The following is a 26,403-nucleotide window of genomic DNA, read 5'->3' as shown; positions in this document are numbered from 1 at the left end:
AATTCTAGATACTATTCATGTATACCTTAGGATAACTCTTTGAAGGACACACTGCCCTCATTTTTAAGATGTCAAAAGTGAGGTTTAGGGTATCTCACAGCTAGTAAGTTGTACAACCAGGATTCAAACTCTCACCTGACCGCAGATTCTTTGCTTGAATGCCATCTATAAGGGGTACTCTCTATCTTCTGAGGTGTGGTTCAGGGTCAATCTGGGGGCAACCACTCCTAGAATCCTATTCTAGAATATAGGGTCATGAGAGACCCACTTGAGCTCAATTAGTTTACAGCTGACTCTTGAACGACATGGGGGGGTTACAGGTGTCGACCCTCTGTGCCGTCAAAAATCCATGTATAACTTATTCAAGCAACTGCAGATCAAACAGTACTGCAGTGTTTACTACTGAAAACAATCCGTGTATTAAGCGGACCCCCCACAGTTCAAATCCATGTTGTTTGAGGGTCAACTGCAGTTCCAGAGACGTCAAACAATGTTCTAGGGAATCCTCCACAGGTGTTTCAGGGACTACACAAGTGTTTGATTCAAAATTTGTTTTTAAATGTATTTTGTAACTATTGAAAATGTTGAAATGAATATCATGTACATTAAAAATATCAGATATTCCAAATATATCTAATATTAGTTATCAACATGTTAAATTGTGTTATAATTTTATATTCATAAAATACTGGTTTTGTTATATAATGGAGTTCATTATCTTTTTTTTTTTTTGCGGTGTGCGGGCCTCTAACTGTTGTGGCCTCTCCCGTTGCGGAGCACAGGCTCCGTACGCACAGGCTCAGCGGCCATGGTTCACGGGCCCAGCTGCTCCGCGGCATGTGGGATCTTCCCGGACTGGGGCACAAACCCGTGTCCCCTGCATCGGCAGGCGGACTCTCAACCACTGAGCCACCAGGGAAACCCTGGAGTTCATTATCTTTTGAAAAAAAAAGGGATTCCTGCTTTAAAAAAAAGTTTGAGAGGCACTGTATTTGTCCAATCTACTTCTCATCTCATGAGGAAACTGAGACCCCAAAGGGGCTGCAGTGTCTTTTGGAAGTTGTGGGTATCAGAAATAGCCTTTGCACAGAAACAGAAAATGCACAGATTAGAAGCATTTGGGGCCTTTCTCGCTCCCTGGCCATCCTGGCAGCTGCTCTTGGTTGGGGGTGTCCTGCACCTCAGGCAGGAAGATGGTGCCCGCAAGGAAGACAAAAAAGTTGTTGGAGTCGATCAACTCTAGGCTCCAACTTGTTATGAAAAGTGGAAAGTATGTGCTCGGGTACAAGACGACTTAGAAAATGATCAGACAAGGCAAAGTGAAACTGGTCATCCTTGCCAACAACTGCCCAGCCTTGGGGAAATCTGAAATAGAGTATTACGCCATGTATCCATCACTACAGTGGCAATAGTACTGAACTGGGCACAATGTGTGGAAAATACTACAGAGTATGCACACTGGCTATCACTGATCCAGGTGGTTTTGATATCATTAGAAGCACGCCAGAACAGACTGGTGAAAAGGAAATCATGCACAACTTTTCTTTAATAAAACCAGCCAGAGCTTGTTTTAAATAAAAAAAGAAGTATTCTGGTTATGTGCTATCTCTCCCCAAAAAGATGGTATTTTCTTCACCTCATTCCAACTCTAAGAATACTTATTTTGTCCTAAAATCATAAGGTAGGAAATAACAAAAAATAAAAAAGAAGGTATGTCAGAAAATAGGCAAACCCGGGTCTGAATCCTTTAAATGCGAACATTTGACTTTTGTTCTACATAAAAAGCTCTCCTTTTCTAAGTATGAATTTGCTTGGGGTAAGGTAGGATGACAGAGGTGAGGGACCCGTACTGTTCAAAGTTGATATATTTCACAACTGTTTGGTTCTCAGCATCATGCCACAAGACCCAGATATCCGTAGAGGTTAAGGCAAAGTCAATCAGTGTCTCCTAGAAGGAAATGTAGGGGGGAAACAAATAAACAAAAACTCTTGTTAAAACAAGAAAGAAAAGGTACTAAGTTATGGTGACTTAAACTTGTATTAGTAGGAGAGGTAAAAGCATGAAAACAAAAGACAGTACCACGTGAACTTGGTAAAATCCAAATGAAATTTTTTTGCATGAAGTTTCATTAAATATTCCATTTTAAGATTTCAATCCCATTACAACATAGTTAAGTTAGCCAATGTTTCTTTCCTGTACTTCTATGATATGCAAAGGATGACTCAACCTACCTGAGAAGTGAATAGTGAGGAAATGTGATCTATGCTGTAGCGGTTATTCTCAACGCTTACCAACTGGAAAATGCAGAACTGTTAAAACACAAGTTGATAATTCAGTACTTGAAACAACCAACATGTTATGCTTCTATGCAAGACTTACCAGCATTCGGAAGCTAATTTTTTTAAAAAAGTATGGTAAAATACATGTAGAATTTACCATCTTAACTATTTTTAAGTGTACAGATTAGTAGTATTAAGTATATTCACATTGTTGTGCAACTGAACTCCAAAACTTTTTTTCATTTTTTCAGAACAGAAACCCTGTACTCATTAAATAACTCCCCATTCCCCCTCCCCACAGCCCCTGGCAACCAGCATTCTACTATGACCTTGACTGCTACATAATGGAATCTTAACAGCATTTGTCTTTTTGGGACTGTATTTTTACTTAGCATAACATCCTCAAGTCTCATCCGTGTTGCAGCACGTGTCAAATTTCCTTCCTGTGGGAGGGAGGGAGACGCAAGAGGGAAGAGATATGGGAACATATGTATAACTGATTCACTTTGTTATAAAGCAGAAACTAACACACTATTGTAAAGCAATTATACCCCAATAAAGATGTTAAAAAAAAAAAAAAAAAAAAGAATTTCCTTCCTTCCTTTCTTTTTTCGGCCGCATGGCATGTGGGATGTAGGATCTTAGTTCCCCGACCAGGGATTGAACCTGAACCTCCTGCATTGGAAGTGCAGTGTCTTAACGACTGGACCACCAGGGAAGTCCCAGAATTTCCCTCCTTTTTAAAGTTGAATAATATTCCATTTTATGTATATACCACATCTTTTTTTTTTTTCTCTTTTTTTTTTTTTTTTTTTTTGCGGTATGCAGGCCTCTTACTGTTGTGGCCTCTCCCGTTGAGGAGCACAGGCTCCAGATGCACAGGCTCAGCTGCCATGGCTCACGGGCCCAGCCGCTCTGCGGCATGTGGGATCTTCCCGGACCGGGGCACGAACCCGCGTCCCCTGCATTGGCAGGCGGACTCTCAACCACTGCGCCACCAGGGAAGCCCACCACATCTTATTTATCCATTCTTTCATCGATGAAGACTTAGGTTGCTTGCACTTTTTTGGCTATTGGGAATATTGTTGCTATGAACATGGGTGTACAAATATCTCCTAAATACCCTACTTTAATTCTTTTGGGTATACACCCAGAAGTGGAATTGCTTGACCCTATGGAAATTCTATGACTAATTTTTTTGGGAACTGCCATGTTGTTTCCCATAGTGGCTGCAGCATTTTATATTCCCACCAGTAATGCACAAGGGTTCCAATGTCTCCACATCCTCTCCAACACTTGGTATTTCTGTTTTTTTCCCCGAAAGTAGCTATCCTTTTGGGTATGAGGTGGTATCTCACTATGGTGAGAAATCTATTTTTAAGTTTATATTTTTACCAAAGTACCAAAAATAATTTAAAACATACACACAATACAAATCAACTCTAGTCAATCTTCACTAAAAATAAAACCCTATAAAATAATTCATGTTTAGTATTTAACTCTGTTGCTGAAACAAAAAATGTCAAACTCAAAAATAATATTTGATGGACAATATTTTAAATAATTTTTTTTTGATAAAGAAAGTGTATTATAAACTGATAAGAGTGATGAAGATTCTATCCTTATAACACAATCAACTGTTCACAAGGAAGTACTAAAAGAAAAATATACAGTGAGAGTCCTTTTGAGAGAAAAATAGGAGTGTATGAAATATGAGAAATATATGTAATGCTCATATTCATTCTAGCCTAGAGCTGTATTTACAAGCTGCATATTTCAACCCATTAGTGGGACATGAATCAAATTTAGGAGGTCTCAACCAGCATTAAAAAAAAAAAGAAAAAAGAAAAAGAAACAAAGTATCAGAGTTTATCAGTTCATCACTCATGGTAAAGGTAAACATGTTTCATGAAAACTATTTTCTGTTACATGCCCATCATCACCACATATGTATATACTATGTAGCAATGTAAAATATTGTAGATTCTAGCCAAAAAGTTGGAAAAATGCTGGTCTAGTGCAGTGCTTCTCAAACTATATGTGGAAAGGAAGTGTTTTTTTTTTCTTTAATTTCTAATCTGTTCCAGACTGATACTTTTATGAAATACAGAAACCTTGAATGTCTGTGGCAATGTCACTATAAAAGCTTCTAATGCATTCTCTCACTTTCTGATTTTATCTATCTTTTTTTTTTTTTTTTGATTTTATCTATCTTACTGCAATCCAGTAACAAATAATTTGTGGCCCAGGACCATTCCACAGACCACACCATAGGTCTACAGGACTTCTGTTTGAGATTTTTATTAGTGTCCTAGATGGAAATACAGACGGCATATTTATAACACTGAGAACATGATGCTGGAAATGATTAAATTAATGCACTTATTAACATAATTAGAACCCAAAGAACGAAAAGAAAACCAAGAAGAAACAAATGAAATTAACAGGAATGGGTGTAGGGCTTGCCTGGTGGCGCAGTGGTTAAGAATCCGCCTGCTGATGCAAGGGACATGGGTTCAAGTCCTCGTCCCAGAAGATCCCACATACCACGGAGCAACTAAGCCCGTGCACCACAGCTACTGAGCCTGCGTTCTAGAGCCCGTGAGCCACAACTACTGAAGCCCGCGAACCTAGAGCCCGTGCTCCACAACAAGAGAAGTCACCACAATGAGAAGCCCACGTACCACAACGAAGAGTAGCCCCGGCTCACCACAACTAGAGAAAGCCTGCGCACAGCAACGAAGGCCCAACACAGCCAAAAATAAATAAATAAATAAATTTAATAAAAAAAAATTGGAATGGGTGTAAAATATTACAGAGATTAAAAATAAAACCTTCAAATGTGTAGATTAGGGAGAAAAAAACATGCTGAAGAGCAGTTTTTGTTCAAAAAAAGAAGGAAAAAAAAAAGACCTCAACTTCATTATACTCTGAATAGGCACAACAGTGTTACATGGCTGCTAAAAGTGTATCTGATTTTAGGCTTCATTAATAGAACCATAATGCTCAAACCAAAGGAGGTAATAGCTCAGCTCAGTTTGATACCACTCCTAAAATAGCATATTCAATCTCAGACTAATGTTTAGAGCAGTGGTTCTCAAAATATGGTCCATAGATTCCTAGAGGTCCGATTCCTAGAGGTCCCTAAGACTGTTTCAGGGGATTAGTGAGGTCAAAACACTTTTCATAATAACACTACATCATTTGCCCTTTCCACTGTGTTAATATTTGCACTGATAATGCAAAAGCAACGGTAGGTAAAATTATTGGTGTCAATGTGAATCAAGGCCGTGGTACCAAACTGAATACTCTTTCATTAATAAAACACTCAACAAGCCAGGAATAGAAAGTAACTTCCTCAACACGATAAAGGGCATTATGAGAAACTCAGATAACATCACACTCAATGGTGAAAGACTAAAAACTTTCTCTCTTAAATCAGGAATAAGACAACTCTTGTCACTTCTATTCAACATTGTACTGGAGGATCTATCCAAGGCAATTTAAGGGAAAAAAAAAAAAAAAAGGCACCCAGATCGGAAAGGAAGCAGTAAAACTATCTTTATTTGCAGATGATATTGTCCTGTAAACAGAAAGTCCCCAAAATTCCACTATAACACTACTAAAACTAATTAGAGTTCAGTAGGGTTACAGGATACAAGATTGATATAAAAAAATGAATTGTATTTCTATAAACCTGCAATGAGCAATCTGAAATGAAAATAAGAAGATAATTTCATTTACAATAGTATCGAAAGGAATAAAATATATACATATAAACTGATTAAAGAAACCCTGCAAAACTTAATACTATGAAAATTACAAAACACTGCTAAAAAAGTTAAATACAATCTAAATAAATGGAAAAGCATCCCATGTTCATGAACCAAAAGCCTTAATATTGCCAAGATGGCAATTCTTTCCAATATGATCTACAGAGTCAACAAACCTCTATCAGAATCGGTGAAGTAATAATAAATATACATATTGGTCTCTGGTTCTGCCTCCTGACACTGAGCTCCTAAAACTCCTGCAATCTCCTGACTGATAGAGGTGCTAGGAGCATCTTTTGTTCTAATATTTGATCTTTGACCCTGGTTCCCGACACAGAGCTCCTAAATTCCTTGGAATATCCTGGGTTATGGGAACACTTTTTGTTCTAATGAGGTGACTCCTGGATAGCTTCAGGATGGGAGCTAGTCACCAGAAAGACCAAGTCTAATTAAAAGCTTGAAACTTTCAGCCCTAACTCCCATCCTCTGGAAAGTGAAGAAAGGCTAGAAATTGAATTAGTAACCCATCATGCCTATGTGATGAAGCCTCCTTAAAAATTCTTAAGGTATGGGATTTGGAGAGCTTCCAGGTTGGTGAACACATCCATGTGTTGGGAGGGTGGTGCACCTCAATACCATGAGACCCTTCTGGACCTTGCCCTACATACCTCTTCATCATTTATCACCCAATAAACTAGTAAATGTAAGTGAGTGTTTCCCTGAGTTATGTGGGTCATTCTAACAAATTATGAGCCCAAGGAGGGGATTGCAGAATGAATCAAGAACCCAAGAATGTAGAAGAGTTTTCATATTTGGGAGTAGCCTGGCTTAGGGTGAGGCGTATGAGTAGGGTGAGAGGGTGTCCACATATATGGAAGGTCTGGGGCAGGGTGAAAACTCAAGCAGGGTGAGGAGTGTCCACAGAGAGTGGCAGCCTGCACTGGGGACTAGAGCCCAAGTAGGTGAGAAGGGTGTCCACTGCATGGGCGGGGGGGGACTAGTACAGAGTGTCCGGGCCCAAGTAGGGTGAGGAGGGCATCCATGTGGAAGGGCAACCTGGAGTGGGATATCAGAGCCCAACAGGAGTGAGGAGGGCACCAAGCAGAGCAGCACCCAGCGTGGGGAATCAGGGCTCCGGCAGAGCGAGGACAAACCCTACCTCACTGGAATGTTATTAGGATTAAATGGATGATGTGTGTAGTGTGTGAGTAATAAGCACAGTCCAAGCGTTTGCTATTAATGTACATAAAGGGCCTGGCAACATGCCAAACACACAATACCCAACAAGAGGCTGTTTATTTATTTATCTGGCCACGCAGCTTGCGGGATCTTAGTTCCCCTTTGAACCCAGGCCCCTGGCATTGGACGCTCAGAGGCCTAACCACTGGAATGCCAGGGAATTCCCGTGGCTGTTTATTATATGATTATACTATTGTATTGTATCCTAAATACCTCACTGACATACAATAGCTAGCGATTAGATGATGAGCAAAATTATTTCTAAAAATTAACTTCCCCTGTACCTCTTAATAACACCTACATCCCTTTCACAACTCCATTTTTTCACCCATACTTTCAAATTGGCTCTTTCTTGCTTAGTTTTGGTTAACTTTTCCTTCCATATTCCTTTAAACTCTCTACTCCCTTTCATCCTGACTTTTCCTTCAAGATCTTTTAATTCACATATTAGCACAAAACCTACCATCTCCGTGGAAACAACACAAGATACATCTAGGTTGGTGTGAAAAGCTTAAATAGACTCAATGAGTCTATAGCTACTTCCCCATATCAGTATATACAGAATAACTTGATACGTGTCTTATTTGTTTCATACCTGTCCTCGCTTTGGTGCATGCATGTATATCCCTAGGCAGACTCCCAGGGTAGAGGAATAGGCAAATCGTAATTTGTGTCCAGTCCCAGCAGTGAGCCGAAGATCTTTATTCACAGGGACATACTCTAGCATGTCAGCTACCATCAGGCACATTTGCTCCTGCCCAAGAAAACATTTAGTAAGTAGTATTAAAGAATATTCAGGAAGAAAAACAAACTCCTTCCCTTTTTAAAGAATGCACATTCATTACATCCAGCACTGTATCTAATTTATCTGAAGGGCCCTAAGGGTTTTTTTTTAAAGGGCTGAGATGAAAATATCTCTTTAGTCTGATAAATAAAATCATCAGCTGTTTTGTTTGCGAATGTTGAAAACTATTTTACCAACTTGCATTTTAAAAATACATTTGTTGGGCTTCCCTGGTGGCGCAGTGGCTGAGAGTCCGCCTGCCGATGCAGGGGAAACGGGTTCGTGCCCCAGTCCGGGAAAATCCCACATGCCATGGAGCAGCTGGGCCCGTGAGTCATGGCCGCTGAGCCTGCGCGTCCGGAGCCTGTGCTCCGCAATGGGAGAGGCCACAACAGTGAGAGGCCCGCATACCGCAAAATAAATAAATAAATAAATAAAATAAATAAAGATAAAAATACATTTGTTTCGAAGTGAAGAGTATACGCTGTACCACTTCAATGTTTCTGTAGGACTCATAATTTTCAAAATAAAAATACAAAAAGTTAGGGGAGAAATGTATGAAAAATAAAGCTAAATGAAACTGTCTGAACCTGGAAATGCCCCATAATTTCCAAACTAAGAGATCTGATCATATTATGAGAAGCAAGATTTATTTCAATTCCCCTTCAATTTGCAATCCTATTTTAACTTGCAGTAACTATAAATGTAGCATTTACCTTATAAGACCACATTCGTAGTTTATGATCCTGACATAGAGCAAAGATGAAGGCATCGTTCTTGACACAATGAACAGCAAGACTCAGGGGACGATCTGAAGGCCCCTGATCACCTCTGAAAACATAAGGCCAAGTTTTAGAGTTTTATTGTTGCAAATTACCTGATCATTAGAATTTGCAATTTAAGAGATAAAATAAAATTATAAATGCACACTCTTAACAAAAGGAGAAGAGTTTATAGGCTGGTATTAGATGACTACATTTTCTGGGCTTCCCTGGTGGCGCAGTGGTTAAGAATCCGCCTGCCAACGCAGGGGACATGGGTTTGAGCCCTGGTCGGGAAGATCCCACATGCCACAGAGCAACTAAGCCTGTGTGCCACAACTACTGAGCCTGTGCTCTAGAGCCTGCGTGCCACAACTACTGAGCCCACGCGCCACAAATACTGAAGCCCACGTGCCTAGAAGTGTGCTCTGCAACAAGAGAAGCCACTGCAATGAGAAGCCCGTGCACTGCAACGAAGAGTAGCCCCCGCTCGCCGCAGCTAGTGAAAGCCCGCGTGTGGCGACGAAGACCCAACGCAGCCAAAAATAAACAAATTAATTAAAAAAAAAGATAACTACATTTTCTATTTGATTTATATCCATTATTCTGATAAATTTTAAAAAGCTCTAGATATCAATGGAATACTGTTCTAACCATCAAACTTTCTACTTCTAATATTACACAAAATTGGATTTGGTAAGTCAGGGCAGAGCACTGAACTGGATATTGTGAGAAGTACAGTTAAGTCAGTTTCTGTTGTCAAAGTGTCAAGTCCCAAATGAAGTGGGCTCTGGAGTGCAGCTCTTCTCAGATGGAATGTAACGTTGTGTAGACCCTTCTCCTTTCCAGTATAATGTTTATTTGCCTTGGAGTCAGACTAGAAGTACTAACAGGTGTTGACCAGGGCAAAAGATTAAGTTCTTGGGCCCTATGATTTACCGACCAGAGACCACTCACCTGATAACTGTTGGCATCCAGCCTATAAGCAATCGTTGCATTACTGAACTCTGTTTCAGCTCCACAACTGACACCATCCCTACAAGATTGAAAATAGACCAATGATATCCAAGGCACCTCTTGATCATACTTAGTGAAGCCCAAAGGCAAGAAGGATGCAACCATGAACAAGGAATTTGTAACAGGTGACAGGCTTCTACATTTCTACACTAAGAAGTCTTAGGCTGTACCTTTCCACACACACCATACCTAAAATATTTTGAATCATTATGGGAACAATAACAACAGCATTTTTATATTCCTAGGGGAAATTTTTGCCATTTACAAACAGTAACCCATATTGCTGCTCAGAAGCAGCACTTCATTCTTTCCAAAAGAAACACCGAGTACCTTTCATGTGCTAGGCACAGTTCTAGATGCTAGAGATACAGCAGTAAATAGAACAAATTAAAACACTCCCGTCCTCATGGAACTTACATTCCATTGGCAGGAAGGGAGAAGCAGAGACAGTTAACAAATTAAGTAGAATGTAAAGAGTGGAGAAAAATAAAACATAGAAAGGGTATAGTGAATGGGGATGGGGTGCATGTGTACAATTGTGTTATTGTTAAAATTGTGTTACAATTTTAAAAAGGTGGTCAGGTCACTCACTGAGGTGACACTGAGTAAGAACCTAAAGGAGTTGAGGGAATGAGCCACACTGGTAGCTGGGGAGACTAGCCCCGCCAAAGCCCTGAGCTAGGTGTACCTGGTATGTTCAAGGAATTGCAAGAAGGCATGTGGCCGGTTCAGAGGAGGGGGGAAAGAATGAGACGATGAGATTAGAGAGGCAGTGGGGTGTCACAGTAAGGACTTTGGGTTTATTCAGAGTGAGATGAAGAACAGCCCCGATCCGAGGGCTTTGAGTAGTGGAATGACATGACTCACCCTGGGTTTTAAAATGTATCGGTCTTCCTGAGAAGTTTCTGCTGAGGGGTAAGGACAGATCTGGGGAGCTATTTAGGAAGCAAATGCAATAATCCAGGTAAGAGGAGTGGTGACTTGTAGCAGGGTATCAGCACTGAGCTTCCTTGTTTCAGGTAACTTATTTTAGTTACAGTACCACAAAGTGAAGGTAGAAAACCAGTCAACTCATGTCTACTAAAGGCCTTAGAATAGGTCACCTTACAGTTATCTGTTTTCCCATACTCCAGTAAGCTGGACAGTTCCTCGTTCACTATATAAAATCCCGCCCTCTTAGGAAAAAAACAGTAAAGCATTAGGGAGTCATAATGCAAGCAATAATGAATGATCATTTTAGGGTAGTATAGAAGCAATTCCTGCATTGGATGATGGCCTTGGACTTCTAACATCTGTTTTAATGCCAGTATTCCTTTGTTTAAAATTAAATTCATGCTCAGTTCCTGTTCTTACCAGGTACGTCATGAGGAGGTAGTTTAAGAACAAAGATTCCCCCAGAGGCAGATGGTACAGCAAACAGAGCCTCCCCGTCATTGCTAAGCCAGGCTGCCGAGGTGGTAGAATGAGGGGAGAGTCCAGGTACTGTTGGAATTAACTGATAGTTGCAAGGATCCCTGAAGTCAACTTTTCCAATGTCAGTGAATATTGACTGCATCTGACTTTCAATTACCAACTCCTGTGGAGTAATTAAAAAGAAAAATCTGTTAAACCAAAATAAACTGGATTTTGCTCAGTTCCTTCCAATCGCTATCAGTTTTTAAAATAAAAAATTGTTGAGCTTAAAAAGAAAGCTATTTTTTCTTTTTTTTACATCATGGCTCTCCACTTTATTTATTTTTTTTAATTTTTATTTTTGGCTGGGCCGCAGGGCTTGTGGGATCTTAGTTCCCCAACCAGGGATCGAACCTGCACCCTCGGCAATGGAAGTGTGGAGTCCTAACCACTGGACCACCAGGGAATTCCCAGAAAACTATTTTTTTTTTTTTTTTTTTGGCTGCACCACATGGCATGCAGGATCTTAGTTCCCAGACCAGGGATGGAACCCGTGCCCCCTGAAGTGGAAGCATGGAATCTTAACCACTGGACTGCCAGGGAAGTCCCCAAAGCTACTCTTTTTAATGAAACTATTTTTGCAGCTTAAAATGTGTGTGATAACTTTAAATAGTAACTATGATAGTATGCTTGGTTAGGGCCAGCAAAGAATCCAAATATTCTTCAATTCCAAAGGACATTGCTCTATTACTAAATTTATGACAGTCAGAGTAACTTTGGGAATTAAAGGATATTATACTTAACCAACTTACACTCCTATACATCCGGGAAGGGTGTGGTAAAAGTAACCTGTGCACTGTTTGATTGGTTAATATCAAGATTATCACATGATTCGGAGTCTCAGAGACATGAACCCCTCCGGGTAAGAGGATGCAATTTTGGAATTTGAGGCGAACTGCATTATTTAACAGATTTATGTCCAGTGACTCTTCCACCAGCTCCAATGTATCTCCAGAGGTCTTCCTATTAAAGTGAAGAGACATTTGTTAAAAAAAAAAAGTTTATGCTTTTCTTTCTGATTGTTGCATTGAAATGTATGGCAATAATTTCCAGGTGAACTCTCCCAATTTGAAAATTTTGGATAAACAAACTCAGACCAATTTTGACATTCCAAACCACCACATTATATAGTCTACAAAACACAGCACTGTATAAAATTCAAATCTTATTATATGATTCTCTGTTAAATGGAGGCATTTCCAAACTTCATAGTCCATTTTTAAAAAACAATATTCAAAGCAATTAAACTCCACTATAATGAAAATTCACACCACACACCCTCATTACTTACAGTGCAATGTGGCCTCTACGTATGTTACTACAGGGTCAGACTACAGTGACCTTATAAACGTGGGTATTTCCCCTTCTATCGCTTCCTCCTACTAGGATGCAGGGAAGACTCTTCTTGAGGCACAACTCTGCCATGTGGTAGCTTTGGAACCATAGAAAGCACTATTCTGGGAATGCCCTAACTTGCCATCACCTCATCTACCACACTACCCGAATCCATTCTCTAGATGATCTCCTTTGATATAACAGCTTTAAATGCCATTGAATGCCTACAATTCCTAAATCTGTATCTCATTCAGCCCAAACTCTCCACTGACCTCCTGACTACGGCCTCAACACTTCTACTTGTATATCTAACAGGGATCTCAAACTAAACCTGTCCAAAACAGAATTCCAGGACAGAGCAAACCTGAAAGACAAAGACACAAAAACACCTGCTTCACCTGCACTTTTCCAACTCATTAATGACATCTCTATAACTTCTAGTTGTTCAAGCCAAAAATCTGGGGGTCACCCTTGAATCTCCTCTTTCTATATACCCTACATCTGATCTAATAGTAAATTCTAATAAAATCACTTTTAAAACATATCCACAGGGACCTCCCTGGTGGCACAGTGGTTAAGAATCTGCCTGCCAATGCAGGGGACATGGGTTCGAGCCCTGGTCTGGGAAGATCCCACACGCCGCGGAGCAACTAAGCCCGCACACCTAGAGCCCGTGCTCTGCAACAAGAGAAACCACTGCAACGAGAAGCCCGCATGCTGCAACGAAGAGTAGCCCCTGCTTGCTACAACTAGAGAAAGCCCGCGCACAGCAACGAAGACCCAACACAGCACCCCCCCGCAAAAAAAAAAACCATATCCACAATCAGAACATTTCTCACTGCCTCTAACAATACCAACCCCAGTCTAAGCCACCACCATTTTTTGTCTGGATTGTGGCACCAACCTCTAACTGGTCTCCCTGCTCCCACCCTTTCCTATTACACTTGGTTCTCAACACAGCAGCCAAGCAACCTTTTAAAAACACGACTTAGACCATGCCATTTCTTCACTTAAAAACCTCTGATCTCACTCAGAGTAAGAGTCAAAGCCTTAAAATAACCGACAAAGCCTTAATCTGGCTCTTGGCTACCTTACTCCGCTATCCTTTGTGCACTCAGCTGCAGACTCCTAGCCCTTTGCCATTCTTTGAAAACAACACACAAGCTCCTGGCTCAGGGTTTTTGCATTTTTTGTTCCTTTTTCTTGGAAGGCTCTACCTGAAATCTCATCCCTCAGATATCCTTACTTCCTCTGCTCAAGTGCCAACTTATCACTGGGTCTTGCCGGACTACCTTGTGTGAAATATTAAAAATAATAATTCCCCTTCCCTCTTCCCTGTTCTCTTCTAATTATTACCTGGTGAATTATATTTACTTGGTATTTTTGGTTATTGTTGTTGATCTGCTCCCTCCACAAGAGCAGGGACTGCCTGCTTTGCTCCCTGCTATGTCCTCAGTCCCTAAACATTGACTGGAACATATTAGGCACTCAAAAATATTTCTTTTTTTTTTTTTGGCCACGCTGAGCAGCTTGTGGCATCTTAGTTCCCTGACCAGGGATTGAACCTGGGCCCACAGCAGTGAAAGTGCCGAGTCCTAGCCACTGGACCGCCAGGGAATTCCGTCGTAAATATTTCTTATATAAATGAGATATGCATCTTTAACACAGGTCTTCCTTCTGAGCCTATAAATTTCAATGCCTACGTGACATTGCCAAAGAGCTACTACACAGATACTTCAATAGTACCTCTAAAAGAATTATTTACATCTCTCCAAAACCCATCTTCTGTATCTCATTAGATGGCAAACCCTCTACCCAATATTTGGTTAGTCACACTAGAAAATAGGAGCTTGTCCTTGCTCCCTCCTTTTCCCTTACTACCCCTCACTCACCCCATATTTAATCTATCTCCAGGTCCAAATGAAGTTAACTTCTAAGTGTATCTTGAATCCATGTATTTCTCTTTTCCTAGCCACTCCCACAATTGAGTCACTAACATCTTACCTGGTCCATCATATAAGCAAGTTGTTCTTTTGTATTGTACCCATCCAACCCAAATCTACTTTCCACAAAGTAGACTGATTATTTTAAAATGTGATTTTGATCATTTTAGTAATCCTTTAAAACCCATCAATGATTGCTCAATGTACTAAGGATAAAATCCAAAATCCTTAAAAAGGACCTTAGAGTCCTTCCTGATCTGAGTCCTGCCTACCTCCTTAGTCTTAGCATCTGTCACATCATTTTCCATTTTGCCCATTTGCACCTAAGCCACACAGACCTTCAGTCAGTTCCTCAAACCTGTCATGTTCTTTCCACCTCATGGATTTTCTGCACGGTGATCCCACTTGCTGAACTGCTCTCTCCCTCAACCCCTTGCCTGGCTAACGTTTCATCCTTCAGATCTCAGTTTAAATGTGACTTGCTTTAGGCCTTCCCAGCACCACCAATAATATTTGGTACTCCCATTAGCCCCTCAAAGCCCCTATACTTTTCCTCTTAGGCAAGTATGAAAAATTTGTATTTATAAATGTGGTCATTAGCTATATAATGTCTTCCCCCTTCTCAAAACTGCCCCATGAAAGGTGGGTCCACATCTATTCTTACACTGTTACATCTTGCATGATGAAAATGGTGATTGTTTTTGTTCCTCACTTCACCCCCAGCACACCTAGCAGTGCCTGACTATAAAGGCTCAAACATATTTGTAGAATGAAGGAAGCTGTAAAGCACTATAAAAACATAATGGGTTCATGTTTAAAACTGGTCTTTTGGACTTTAACCCCTAAGCTACACTTCTTCTGCTTTTAGTGCTGCCTGGGAGGGTACCTCTTCTAGAACTCTGGGTCTCCTTAATTTTCCACTGATTCACATATGAATAGAAAACAGTCTTTCTCTTTTCCTGTCGATAACCACTTCGGAGAATGAATGACACCTTAAGAACAGCCGCGAAAATTCCGCCGCCGAACAACCCGACCTTCCAGGGGGTTTGCCAAACACAGCACTTACCAATGAATGAACCTGTTTCTGGTGACGGAGAACAACTTGCCACTTTCCACATAACAGAAGCCTCCCGCGCTCTCACCGTATTTCACGGCTCCGGCCACGACATTTGCAGTTCCTGCAAAATGAAAGTGGTCAGCCTGCACAGGTGGTTCTCTGGGAATGACACGCACTGAGGGTGCTGAGAAAGCAGAGGGTGACGGACTGACAATCCATACAAAAAGAAGGGGAAGCAAAGACGCACAAGTAGGACACTAAAGAAGCTCTGATTCCGGGGCTATAGGCATGTGGGCTCAGAAGGATGAACGGGAGGTCAGAGATTTAGGGATCCAGGGGAGAAGCCAGAAGCGAAGGATCGGATCGCGCCCTACTGGGATTCTGCCGTACCAATGCAGCAGACTGTGAACTCCCGAAAGTGCCTCGGCCTTTCGCGCTCAGCTCCGCTGAGCTCCACGAAGCTCCGTTCCATGGCTCCCGCCGTCGCCATTTTTCCGCGCCACCGCGAGGCCCGACGGGACATCAGCAGGACCCGGCGGACATCGTCACTTCCGGGGGCTGAGCGGATGGAGATGCGGGCACATGAAGAAGCCGGCAGAGGTCAAGCGCGTGTCCGACACTGCGTTGTGAGGCTCCCACCCAGTTAGTTGGAGACAGGGTGGGCAGGGAGGAAGCCAGATGAGAAGCAGGTAGGGGAAGCCTGCAGACTCTACCTGCGAGAACCTTTGCGTGGCCTGCTAGGAAGCCCCAAGGCGCGGCGCCATTTTCCCGGCGTTCTCAGGGCAGGGGGCGGGGCCGGGCTTGTTTCCATTTTAAAAACGCCCGCCTGGGCAGCGGGGCCCAGTCTCCCGCGAGGGTCGAGGTCCGGGGAGGCCCAGCAGATGGGTGCCCTCTGCTGGATTCCTAGCTTGCGGTCACCTCTCCCTGCGTCGCTGTGTCAGTCAGTGAATCTCCACCCTGTCTCCTTTTCTTTGCTCTTAAGCGACCGTAGGGACAGTGAGGAGAGGGAGTGAAGGGCAGAGGGGCATTTTGTGTTGAAAGTTTTTCAAGAGACTGTATTCGTGTTTTTTTTAATAGATCTTTATTGGAGTATAATTGCTTCACGATACTGTGTTTCTGTTGTACACCAAAGTGAATCAGCCATATGCATACATGTGCCCCCATATCCCCTGCCTCTTGCGTATCCTTTCCCTCTCACCCTCCCTATCCCACCCCTCTAGGTGGTCACATAAGCGCCGAGCTGATCTCCCTGTGCTATGCGGCTGCTTCCCACTAGGCATCTGTTTTACATGTGGTAGTGTATATATGTTGATGCTACTCTCACTTTGCCCCAGCTTCCCCCTCACACCTGGTGTCCTCAAGTCCATTCTCTATGTCTACATCTTTAATCCTGCCTTGCAACTAGGTTCACTTTTTTTTTTAGATTCCATATATGTGCGTTAGCATACAGTATTTGTTTTTCTCTTTCTGACTTACTTCACTCTGTATGACAGACTCTAGGTCCATCCACCTCAGTACAAATAACTCAATTTCGTTTCTTTTTATGGCTGAGTAGTATTCCATTGTATATATGTGCCACACATTCTTTATCCATTCATCTGTTGATAGACACTTAGGTTGCTTCTATGATCTGGCTATTGTAAATAGTGCTGCAATGAACATTGTGGTACATGACTTTATTTGAATTATGGTTTTCTCAGGGTATATGCCCAGTAATGGGATTGCTGGGTCATATGGTAGTTCTATTTTTAGTTTTATAAGGAAACTCCATACTGATTTTTTTTTTTAATTTATTTTTGTCTGCGTTGGGTCTTTGTTGCTCTGCGCGGGCTTTCTCTAGTAGCGGCGAGCAGGGTCTCCTCTTTGCTGCGGTGCGTGGACTTCTCATTGTGGTGGCTTCTCTTGTTGCAGGGCATGGGCTCTAGGTGTGCGGGCTTCAGTAGTTGAGGCGCGCAGGCTCTAGAGCGCAGGCTCAGTAGTTGTGGCGCATGGGCTTAGTTGCCCTGCGGCATGTGGGATCTTCCCGGAGCAGGGCTCGAACCCGTGTCTTCTGCATTGGCAGGCAGATTCTTAGCCACCGTGCCACCAGGGAAGCCCTTTGTTCACATTTTTAATGTAACTGTGCTTTTATCCATGGGTTGGGGAAATTTGGGTTTTACCATATTGAACTATTTCACTTGCGATGTCATCTTCTTATTAGAGTTCTGTGTGCTTTATCGTATGGGTTTTCTATTGCTACTAGAACAAATTACCGTAGATTTAGTGGCTTAAACAATACTGTTAGCTCACAGTTCCGTAGAAGTCCAATACAGGTCTTATGGGGCTAATATCATGGTGTCTGTATGGCTGTATTCTTTCTGTAGACTGTAAAGGAGAATCTCTTTCCGTTTCTTTTCCAGCTTCTAGAGGCCAACACATTCCTTGGTTCGTGGCCCCCTTCTTTCATCTTCAAAGCCAGCAGTGTCATATCTCTCTCTGATCTCAGGGAAGGGTTCTCTGTGTTTAAGGACTCATGTAATTAGGTTGAGCTCACCCAGATAATCCAGAGTAATCTCCCCATCTCTAGATACTTAAACTTAATCACATCTGCAAGGTACCTTTTGCCATGTAAGGTAACATATTCACAGGTTCCAGGGGTTAGGATGTGGACATCTTTCTTGGGGGGGGGCATTTTTTTTACCCACCATATTTATGATTTACTAATCATGTCACATTCTGATTTCATTCTCATAGCATCCTTGTAAAGCAGCATTATCCTTGTAAGGTAGATAACTTTTCTGAAGCACTTGTTAAAAATATAATTTACATCAGTTGTCATCACCTTAACCCAGAGTTCAATCTTAGCATTACTCACTAATAAGGACAACCAGATATAAGGTGCCTCCTGGTGTGCTATAAAATGAAGGATGCAACATCACCTGTAAGGCTTTTTTTTGGTTTTTTTGGCCACACTGTGTGGCTTGCAAGATCTTAGTTCCCCGACCAGGGATTGAACCTGGGTCCTCGTCAGTGAAAGTGAGGAGTCCCAACCACTGGACCACCAGGGAGTTCCCTGTAAGGCAGTTTTAACCAACTTTCTTCAGATAGTATTCACATACCATAAAATCTCCCCCTCTAAACTGTGCAATTCAGTGATTTTTGTATATTCACATAGTTGTGTAACCATCACCACAATCTCATTTGGGAACATTTTTATCACCCAGAAGTCACTGACCATCCCCCCTCCTCAGCCCTTGGAAACTACTAACCTACTTATGTTTCTATAGATTTGCCTATACTATATATATATATATATATACACATACACACACATATATACATCAATTGCTGGACATTTGGATTATTTCCACTTTTTGGCTATTATGAATAATGCTGATATGAACATATAAATTATTCTTGCAAAAAATATATAATCCAGATTGTGGTAGGTAGAATTATGCCCCCTCCCCCCGCAAGATGTCTACTTCCTAATCCCTGGAACCTGTGACCTTACATGACAAAAAGGACTTTGTACTACATGTGAGTAAGGTAAGGATCTACAGATGGAAAGATGAGCCTGGATCATGCAGGTGGGCCCTGTCTAATCACATAGTCCTCAAAAGGAGAGAACACTTCCCTGTTGAGGTCAGAAAGAGAGAGGTGTGAGGACGGAAGAAAGGTTAGAGTTATACGAAATGGCTGGCATGTAAAGATGGAGAAAGGGGGCCATGAGCAAGGAATATGATCAGCCTCTAGAAGCTGGAAAAAGCACAGGCACAGATTCTCCCCTAAAGTCTCCAGAAAGGAGTGGAACCCTGCCAACACCCTGATGTTAGCTTACTGTTTTTTTTTGCTTTTAGCTGCCTTGCGTATGGTTATGCCCCCTGTATCCAGTGAGTGGTCAGTGTGGAAAATCTGAAGGTCCTGCCCTCTTGCCTGGATCTAGAACAACTGTGAAGGACCATTCAGCTCCAGAGCACTGAGTGGGATCATCTGAGGCTTCAACTTCTCTTCTGCCCAGTCCTGCCTCGCTTAGTCCCTACGAAGTGCTCGTCCTGAGTGCGCCCTCCAACAAACCTCCTGTGTGCAAATCTCTGCCTCAGAGTGTTGCTTCGGGGAATCCTGTAGGAGACAGTCACACATCACCTCTTGTCTAAGGATGGGCAGCCAGCTGGGAACCAGCAGGGAAAAAGAAGTTGGAAAGAGTTTAGGCGAGGATCTTTCCTAAATTCCAAAATTGATGATGCAGTGTTGGAAAGAACATCAGCTGGGCATCAGAAGACTGGGATTCAAGGTCTAGCTGTGTCTCAGCTAACCTCTTTTCACTTGGGAAGTCCCCCAAGATCTCTGTGCATCAGTTTCTTAGAAGAGGATGATGTACTTATTGACTTTCAAGCTCTTTCCTGACACTAAAGCTCTAGGGTCTGTGGCCTAAAAGTCGGAGACAGGCTGGGTCTTCACCTTCATCTCTCCTTAATTTCAAGGCTCAGAATGCTCCCTGGGACTGAGGACTGGCATGTCCTCCCTGAGTCAAAATTGACTTCAGAGTCACCCAACCTGTGAGCTTTGTGCCACTCAGTTCAGACTGTGATAATTTCTTAGGTACTTGTCTATCACAGTGCTTTCCATACATCACATTTTCTCACTTCTGTGATGTATACTTAAAATTTTTTTATGTATTAAAAAAAGAGTAAAAAAGATTAAAAAATTTGTTGCATAATAAATGGCTTAACTGTGAAAAATTAATAAAATGTTTAAGATAAAAAAGTAAGAATGTGTCATGCAATCAATATGCCTAATGTAGCCATGTTTCTTCCTTTCTTTCTTTCATTTTTTTTCCCAAAAAAAAAGGTTGGTAAATTGATGGAGCATCTTCTTTCTTTCTTTTATTTTTTTTTCCAAAAAAAGTGGTTGGTAAATTGATGGGGCATCTTCGTTTCCCAGGAATCCAGGAATTATAGTTTTTGACAGCTGTCTTATTCCTCTTCTTATTTTCAGCATCCATCAGAGCTCTCAGAACTTAAAATTTCCTAGGAAGTGTTTGAAAGAGTGACTAAAGATGAATAAATGCGCATATACATTCTTAGAACACTCAATTACCCTTTGAACTATTAATATACTGGCATGGTATGGTTGTAACATAAGTGGAATTATATTGCCATCTAGTGGTTAGGGGGTGACTTCATTTAGAAACATAATGCAGAATGTTACCAAGATTATTGTTTGTGCAGCAAGTTTTATTTACAGATACTTTCATAGGAAAAATATTTTTATTGCTTAACACTCTTGTCTTGGTTTGCCTTGAGAGTGTCTTGGTTTGCTAAATCACCACTAAGTATAAGTGAAGGGTATTGTAAATTGAACTTTAAATCAGATTTTCCTAAATTAACTGAATAGCTATTCCTTAAAAGAAGAAATCAGTGGTTGAAATAAGCATGGGAAATGATGATAAATGAAATTCAACATATTTCTTTCCTGCAGAACTTCTCAGAGACATTAATATGATAGTGTGCTTTGTAAACCTCCAGTTGGGCCTTATGTGTGATGTGTTTCCCAGACTCTATGCTCTTTTCAAGGAACAACTCATTGGACCATTGTTCTATGGGAAAAAATTGCGGAAGCACTGCTTTATTGTCATTTTCCCCATATGTTAAAAATACCCAGATTTTTCATTTTGTTTTGGTGAGTATGGGGATTTTGTGTTTGTACAGAAGCATGTTTGGGTTTACTAAGGTATGGGAAAATTCACTAAGATTAATTTACTACATTTTATTAGTAAAAGATTCTAAAATTGAAAAAAACGATTACTGCTTAGTGTTTTCCTGACTACAAAGCCTTCTTTGACCTTCATGTCCATGTTCTAGACATGGTGAATTCAAGGAGTATTGTAAGAAGTCATAGTCATGCCTTACATTTATAAGGATCTTAGTTAATATTTTAGGTAATCATTTCTTTAATTGAAATTAGCATTATTTCACATTGAATATGTTTTACGAAATCTTGGGTTCTAGGAATGTGGTTTCCTGCTGTTTGGACAGTTATTTTCAATAATAGCTGTTAGTGATAGCAGAAATGACTTGGGATATAACCACAATGCAAATGACTTGAGATTTTCTATTTCTGGTTTTTTTTGTTTTTTTTTTAATTGCCATTCACCTTTGTTGCTGTGTTAATCATAGCGACTAAATTTCAAATTCCTGGCAGGAGCTTCATTTATTCTTGCAGTCTTGACTGCACGCCTACCATGTGCTAGTCACTGGGGTTAGAAAGATCCCTCAGGATATAGGCTCTGTGCAGTCAGGGGTCTTATCTGCCTCGTTTTCTGTTGTATCACTGGTGCCTAGCATTGTGACCAGCACTTCCTCTTTGTTCATGAAGTAGTATTTGTGGACAGAATAAAACTTTCACACTCTCTGCTTTTGGGACTCTGCCAGTTTAACAGAGAGACAAAGGAGAAATACAGATAACAGTAAAATATGTTAATTAATATAAAAGAGATATGTACCAAAAGGAGAAAGAGCATTCCAGGCAAAAAGTCTTAGAAGCATGGAGAGAACTGGGGTGAGGAGTGGTTTTTAGAAGGCTGGGGACCTTTTGCAAGAGCTTTTCCTTTATTACTGAAGAGTTTAGATTTACTTAAATGTCTTTCCTTACAACTCAGTGCTTAAAGTACTCTATTAGACATTCTTGTTGTAGATTTGCTATAAGAATTTTATTGGATCTCAAACCAAACTTTGTAAATATTTCAAAAAATTTTTTTGAAAGGTTGATCCGGCCCCAGTATAGAGAACCTTAATATGCGTGGGCCTTGTTGAAACAGAGAAGACATCACTGTAGGGTTGGTAACTCATGGGGAAACCAGGATGACATTGTAGGTTCTTAATAATTGCCCCAACATTCTGTCTAGAATTTGAAATTCTCCCCAGGAAACCCCCAGAGCAGAGCCCATCAGGAGAAGTTTCTTTAAAAAGCAAAATTGTGGAATAAGCAAAGTGTGTTGGTGACATTTCACTTCCCTTTACATGATTCTTTCTACCGGCTTAGAAAACCACCATGACTTCAGAAAGCAGGGTCCTCTGATGGCCCCTGAAAGCCCAGGGTTCCCACCCAGACCTGATTTTCCTGTGCTTTGGACTCATCCGTGGGGACCATATGCCTTGGATTTTTTTCACCTTTCCTATAATATTTCCCATAAATTTCAATATGTTGTGGTTCATTACATGCTTACTTAAATGTTATTTTTATATCTTTGTAAGAGCTTGCATGTACTTAATTCACAAAACCGGAAAAGAAAGGCCTTGCTTGAACCATATATCCTGAATTTTGCTTCTATGTGTGCTATACCTATTGAAACCAGCATTGGAAATGATCTGAGATGAATTCATGCTGAGATGCCAGTGATAGAAAAGCTTAATAAATTGCCCTTCCCAGAGGTATGGGTACTGCAACACACATTCCCTTAACCCACAGACCACTGTCACTCTTTCCTCTCTTGCTCATCTTGCTAATCAGTTGTGGGAGTCCTTTCCTACCTCAATATCCTTTCAACACAGTGATTCAGACAGCTGCTATCAGTTGACTGGAATTAACATGTGATAAGTAATCAATTTACCATCTAATTCAAAGAAGTGGAACTCTAATGGTGGAATTGGAGGCATCAACAAGGAACCAGATATGTAGCCAGGCTTAACAGGGACAGTTAAGCCATCTCAATAAAATATAATTAATATTGAGCTTAAAGACCAAGATCAAAGCTGATCCAGTAAACAGTTTTACTTGCATGTACACAAAACCCAGAGCTGCTTTTTCATGTGAAAGTACACAATACAATTAATCTAGCGATTCAGGTTTTTAAGTATAGATTCTCATTTGAATCTAGATTCTTGCGACGTCGCACCCACTTCAAATGCTCCATTCTCATTCTGTCCTTTCTTAAAACCTCAGGGCTGTCACTTCTTTCGTCATGGGTAATGTCTTTGCATCTTCCTCAGCGAAACAACGATGGCAATTAATAACAATTGGGAGATTTTGCCATCTGTTTCATTCTTTTCTCCTTTCATCACCTCCTGTGAGTTCTCTCACTCTCTCTCCTGTTCTAGTCCTTCAAAGAGTAAAAAGCTTCAAACCATAAAAATAGAGTTTTAAGAAGTATTACCCCTTCCTCATTTTGTCTGCCAAGTTTCAATTTGGTGCAGGTGCTGACAGATGTTTATAGGCAAATAGGTCATTTCCATATCGCAAAGCAAGGATGCTCACTGACCTGAGCAAGTGTTAGGACTTTGATTAGAGGCTCCAGTTTGAGGTCAGAGGCCAATGCTTTTCTAAATCCCAGACTTTAGTTTTGTTTTAGCTTGCTTTTGTCATCGCCCAAATCCTGCAAAATGTCTGGAAATTAAATAAGAATGTACGACTATAATCTTGGGCCTGGCAAAGCTTCTATAGGCAACCACAGGTCCGCACCCAGTGATTGTTTATACTCCTCTTGCATCCTCTAGGATCCTGCTTACGCATCAGTTTCTGTTGAGTAACGGTGTGCAGAGCCAAGTCAGGAACAGTAATGTTCCTTGTCTGCCTTCTTGGGCTGGTCCTGATGCTGGCCCCTGACAATGCCAGGCTCGGGAACTATTTGTTTCTGAACTCCAGCCAAGAAGTCTAACAATTCTCTCCCTTCCTTTCCATCGCCCTCTTCTTCCTTACCAATGCCAAGTCTGGGATTTTTCCTTGTCTAGAGACTGTACAGGCAAGGAAATGAACTTTCTTGGGATATGACAGACCACTTAACAGAAAATGTGCCCTTTGTTCTCATTCAACTGCCTTTTCCTTAAATGACATTTCTAAGGCTTCTGCAGATATATCCGCGTTTAGCTACTTAGTTTCTACAAGGTCCCTGTCAGAGGCTAAGAAGTACGTGTTGGAATCCTAATTTTTCTGATAGGGAAGAAATAGCTCAGAAAGGAAAACTGATATACCCAAGAATTTAGTCAAGCAGTTCTATTAGTTGTGCCTGAATCCATTCTTTAAATTTACTTAAAAATCCTTTTAGCTGCTAGCAACCACGTCCAAGACAAAGGAAGCAGACGCTTACATTTACTTACAGAAAATAGACACAGGTCTGAGTGTTGATTGCTAATTCCACCATGAGTCAGAAAATTTTATTTCATTTAGACACACCCAGGGACAGCCTAGCACAGATTAGAGTCCACAGGGATATGGATTCTACTTCCCACTGTTGTTTTTTTTTTTCTCTCATTTTTTGGCCTCACCGTGCAGCATGTGGGATCTTAGTTCTCCAACCAGGAATCGAATCCACACCCCCTGCATTGGAAGGGCAGAGTCTTAACCACTGGACCACCAGGGAAGTCCCTCTACTTCCCACTGTTAACTAGCCACTTGACCTTGGGCAAGTCACTTCAGTTCTCTGGGCTTCAGTTTACTCATCTGTAAAACAGGGAAGTTGGGTTTCATGATCCCTTTGGTTTTCTTCCAGTTTCAGAAGTCTGCACATAGGAAAAAGCTGAAATAAAGACATAAGGCTAAAACATGTTCAAGAAGTCAGCAAAACATCTACATATAAAAAGAATAACTTTAGGGGCTTCCCTGGTGGCGCAGTGGTTGAGAGTCCGCCTGCCGATGCAGGGGACACGGATTCGTGCCCCGGTCCGGGAGGATCCCACATGCTGCGGAGCGGCTGGGCCCGTGAGCCATGGCCACTGAGCCTGCGCGTCCGGAGCCTGTGCTCCGCAACGGGAGAGGCCACAGCAGTGAGAGGCCTGCGTACCGCAAAAAAAAAAAAAAAAAAAGAATAATTTTAAAAGAATAATCTCTGGTCAATAAAAATATCTATACATTTTCACTTGGCAATTTCACTCTGGGGGCTTTATCCTAAGGAAACAATCAGAGATGTGCTTCAAGATACAAGAATGACTGTCACAAAGTTCCTTTTTTTTTTTTTTAATAAACTTTTAATTTTAGGATAGTTTCAGACTTACAAAGAAGTTCCAAAGATAGTGCAAAGAGTTCCCATATACTCCATCTACCCTCCCTCCCCATTTCCTTTACTGTTAACAACTTATATTAGTAGGATACGTTTATCATAACTAATGAACTAGTATTGATACATTATTATTAACTAAAATCCATACTTTAATCATATTTCCTTACTTTTACCTAATGTCTTTTTTCTGTTCCAGGATTCTATCCAGAACACCACATTACATTTAGTTGTCATGTCTCCCTAGGTTCTTTTTTTTTTTTTTTTTTTTTTTTTTGCGATACGCGGGCCTCTCACCGTTGTAGTCTCTCCCGTTGCGGAGCACAGGCTCCGGACGCGCAGGCTCAGCGGCCATGGCTCACGGGCCCAGCCGCTCCGCGGCATGTGGGATCTTCCCGGACCGGGGCACGAACCCGTGTCCCTTGCATCGGCAGGCGGACTCTCAACCACTGCGCCACCAGGAAAGCCCCTCCCTAGGTTCTTTAAGCTGGTGAGAGATTCTCAGATTTTCCTTATTTCTGGTGACCTTGATAGTCTTGAGGAGCGCTGGTCAGGTGTTCTGTAGAATGTATCTGGATTTGGGTTGGTTTGATTTTTTAAAAAAATCATGAATAGACTGATGTTATTGGTTCCTGGGAGGAAGACCACAGAGTTAAGTGCCATTCTTGATACATCATATCAGGGGTACCAGCTGTCTACATAATTTCACCAATGACGTTAATCACATAGTGGAGGTAGCGTTTGCCAGGTTTCATCATGCTATTTTTTTTTTTTTTTTTTTGGGCCACCCCT

At 41.3% G+C, this 26,403-nt stretch overlaps 1 protein-coding gene and 1 pseudogene across 1 annotated transcript in view; one reads left to right on the top strand and one right to left on the bottom strand.

The window, feature by feature from the left end:
* Positions 1-16,142, bottom strand: part of NUP160 (nucleoporin 160) — a 53,875-nt gene extending 37,733 nt beyond the window's left edge. The window contains exons 1-9 of the mRNA XM_030864403.3: positions 16,032-16,142; positions 15,651-15,762; positions 12,059-12,269; positions 11,208-11,430; positions 9,795-9,873; positions 8,793-8,907; positions 7,888-8,046; positions 2,233-2,310; positions 1,851-1,948 (exon numbers count right to left, since the gene is read on the bottom strand). Coding sequence (XP_030720263.1) covers positions 1,851-1,948; positions 2,233-2,310; positions 7,888-8,046; positions 8,793-8,907; positions 9,795-9,873; positions 11,208-11,430; positions 12,059-12,269; positions 15,651-15,762; positions 16,032-16,131 — 1,175 coding nt within the window. The 5' untranslated portion in view covers positions 16,132-16,142. The remainder of the gene's footprint in view (positions 1-1,850; positions 1,949-2,232; positions 2,311-7,887; positions 8,047-8,792; positions 8,908-9,794; positions 9,874-11,207; positions 11,431-12,058; positions 12,270-15,650; positions 15,763-16,031) is intronic.
* Positions 1,194-1,578, top strand: LOC115857449 (large ribosomal subunit protein eL30 pseudogene; annotated as a pseudogene).
* Positions 16,143-26,403: the final 10,261 nt, after the last annotated feature.

This window comes from Globicephala melas, chromosome 8 (genome assembly GCF_963455315.2).
Source record: "Globicephala melas chromosome 8, mGloMel1.2, whole genome shotgun sequence".
Taxonomy (NCBI): domain Eukaryota; kingdom Metazoa; phylum Chordata; class Mammalia; order Artiodactyla; family Delphinidae; genus Globicephala; species Globicephala melas.
The sequence above is the reverse complement of the archived record's forward strand: the minus strand, read 5'-3'. Positions and strand labels throughout refer to the sequence as shown.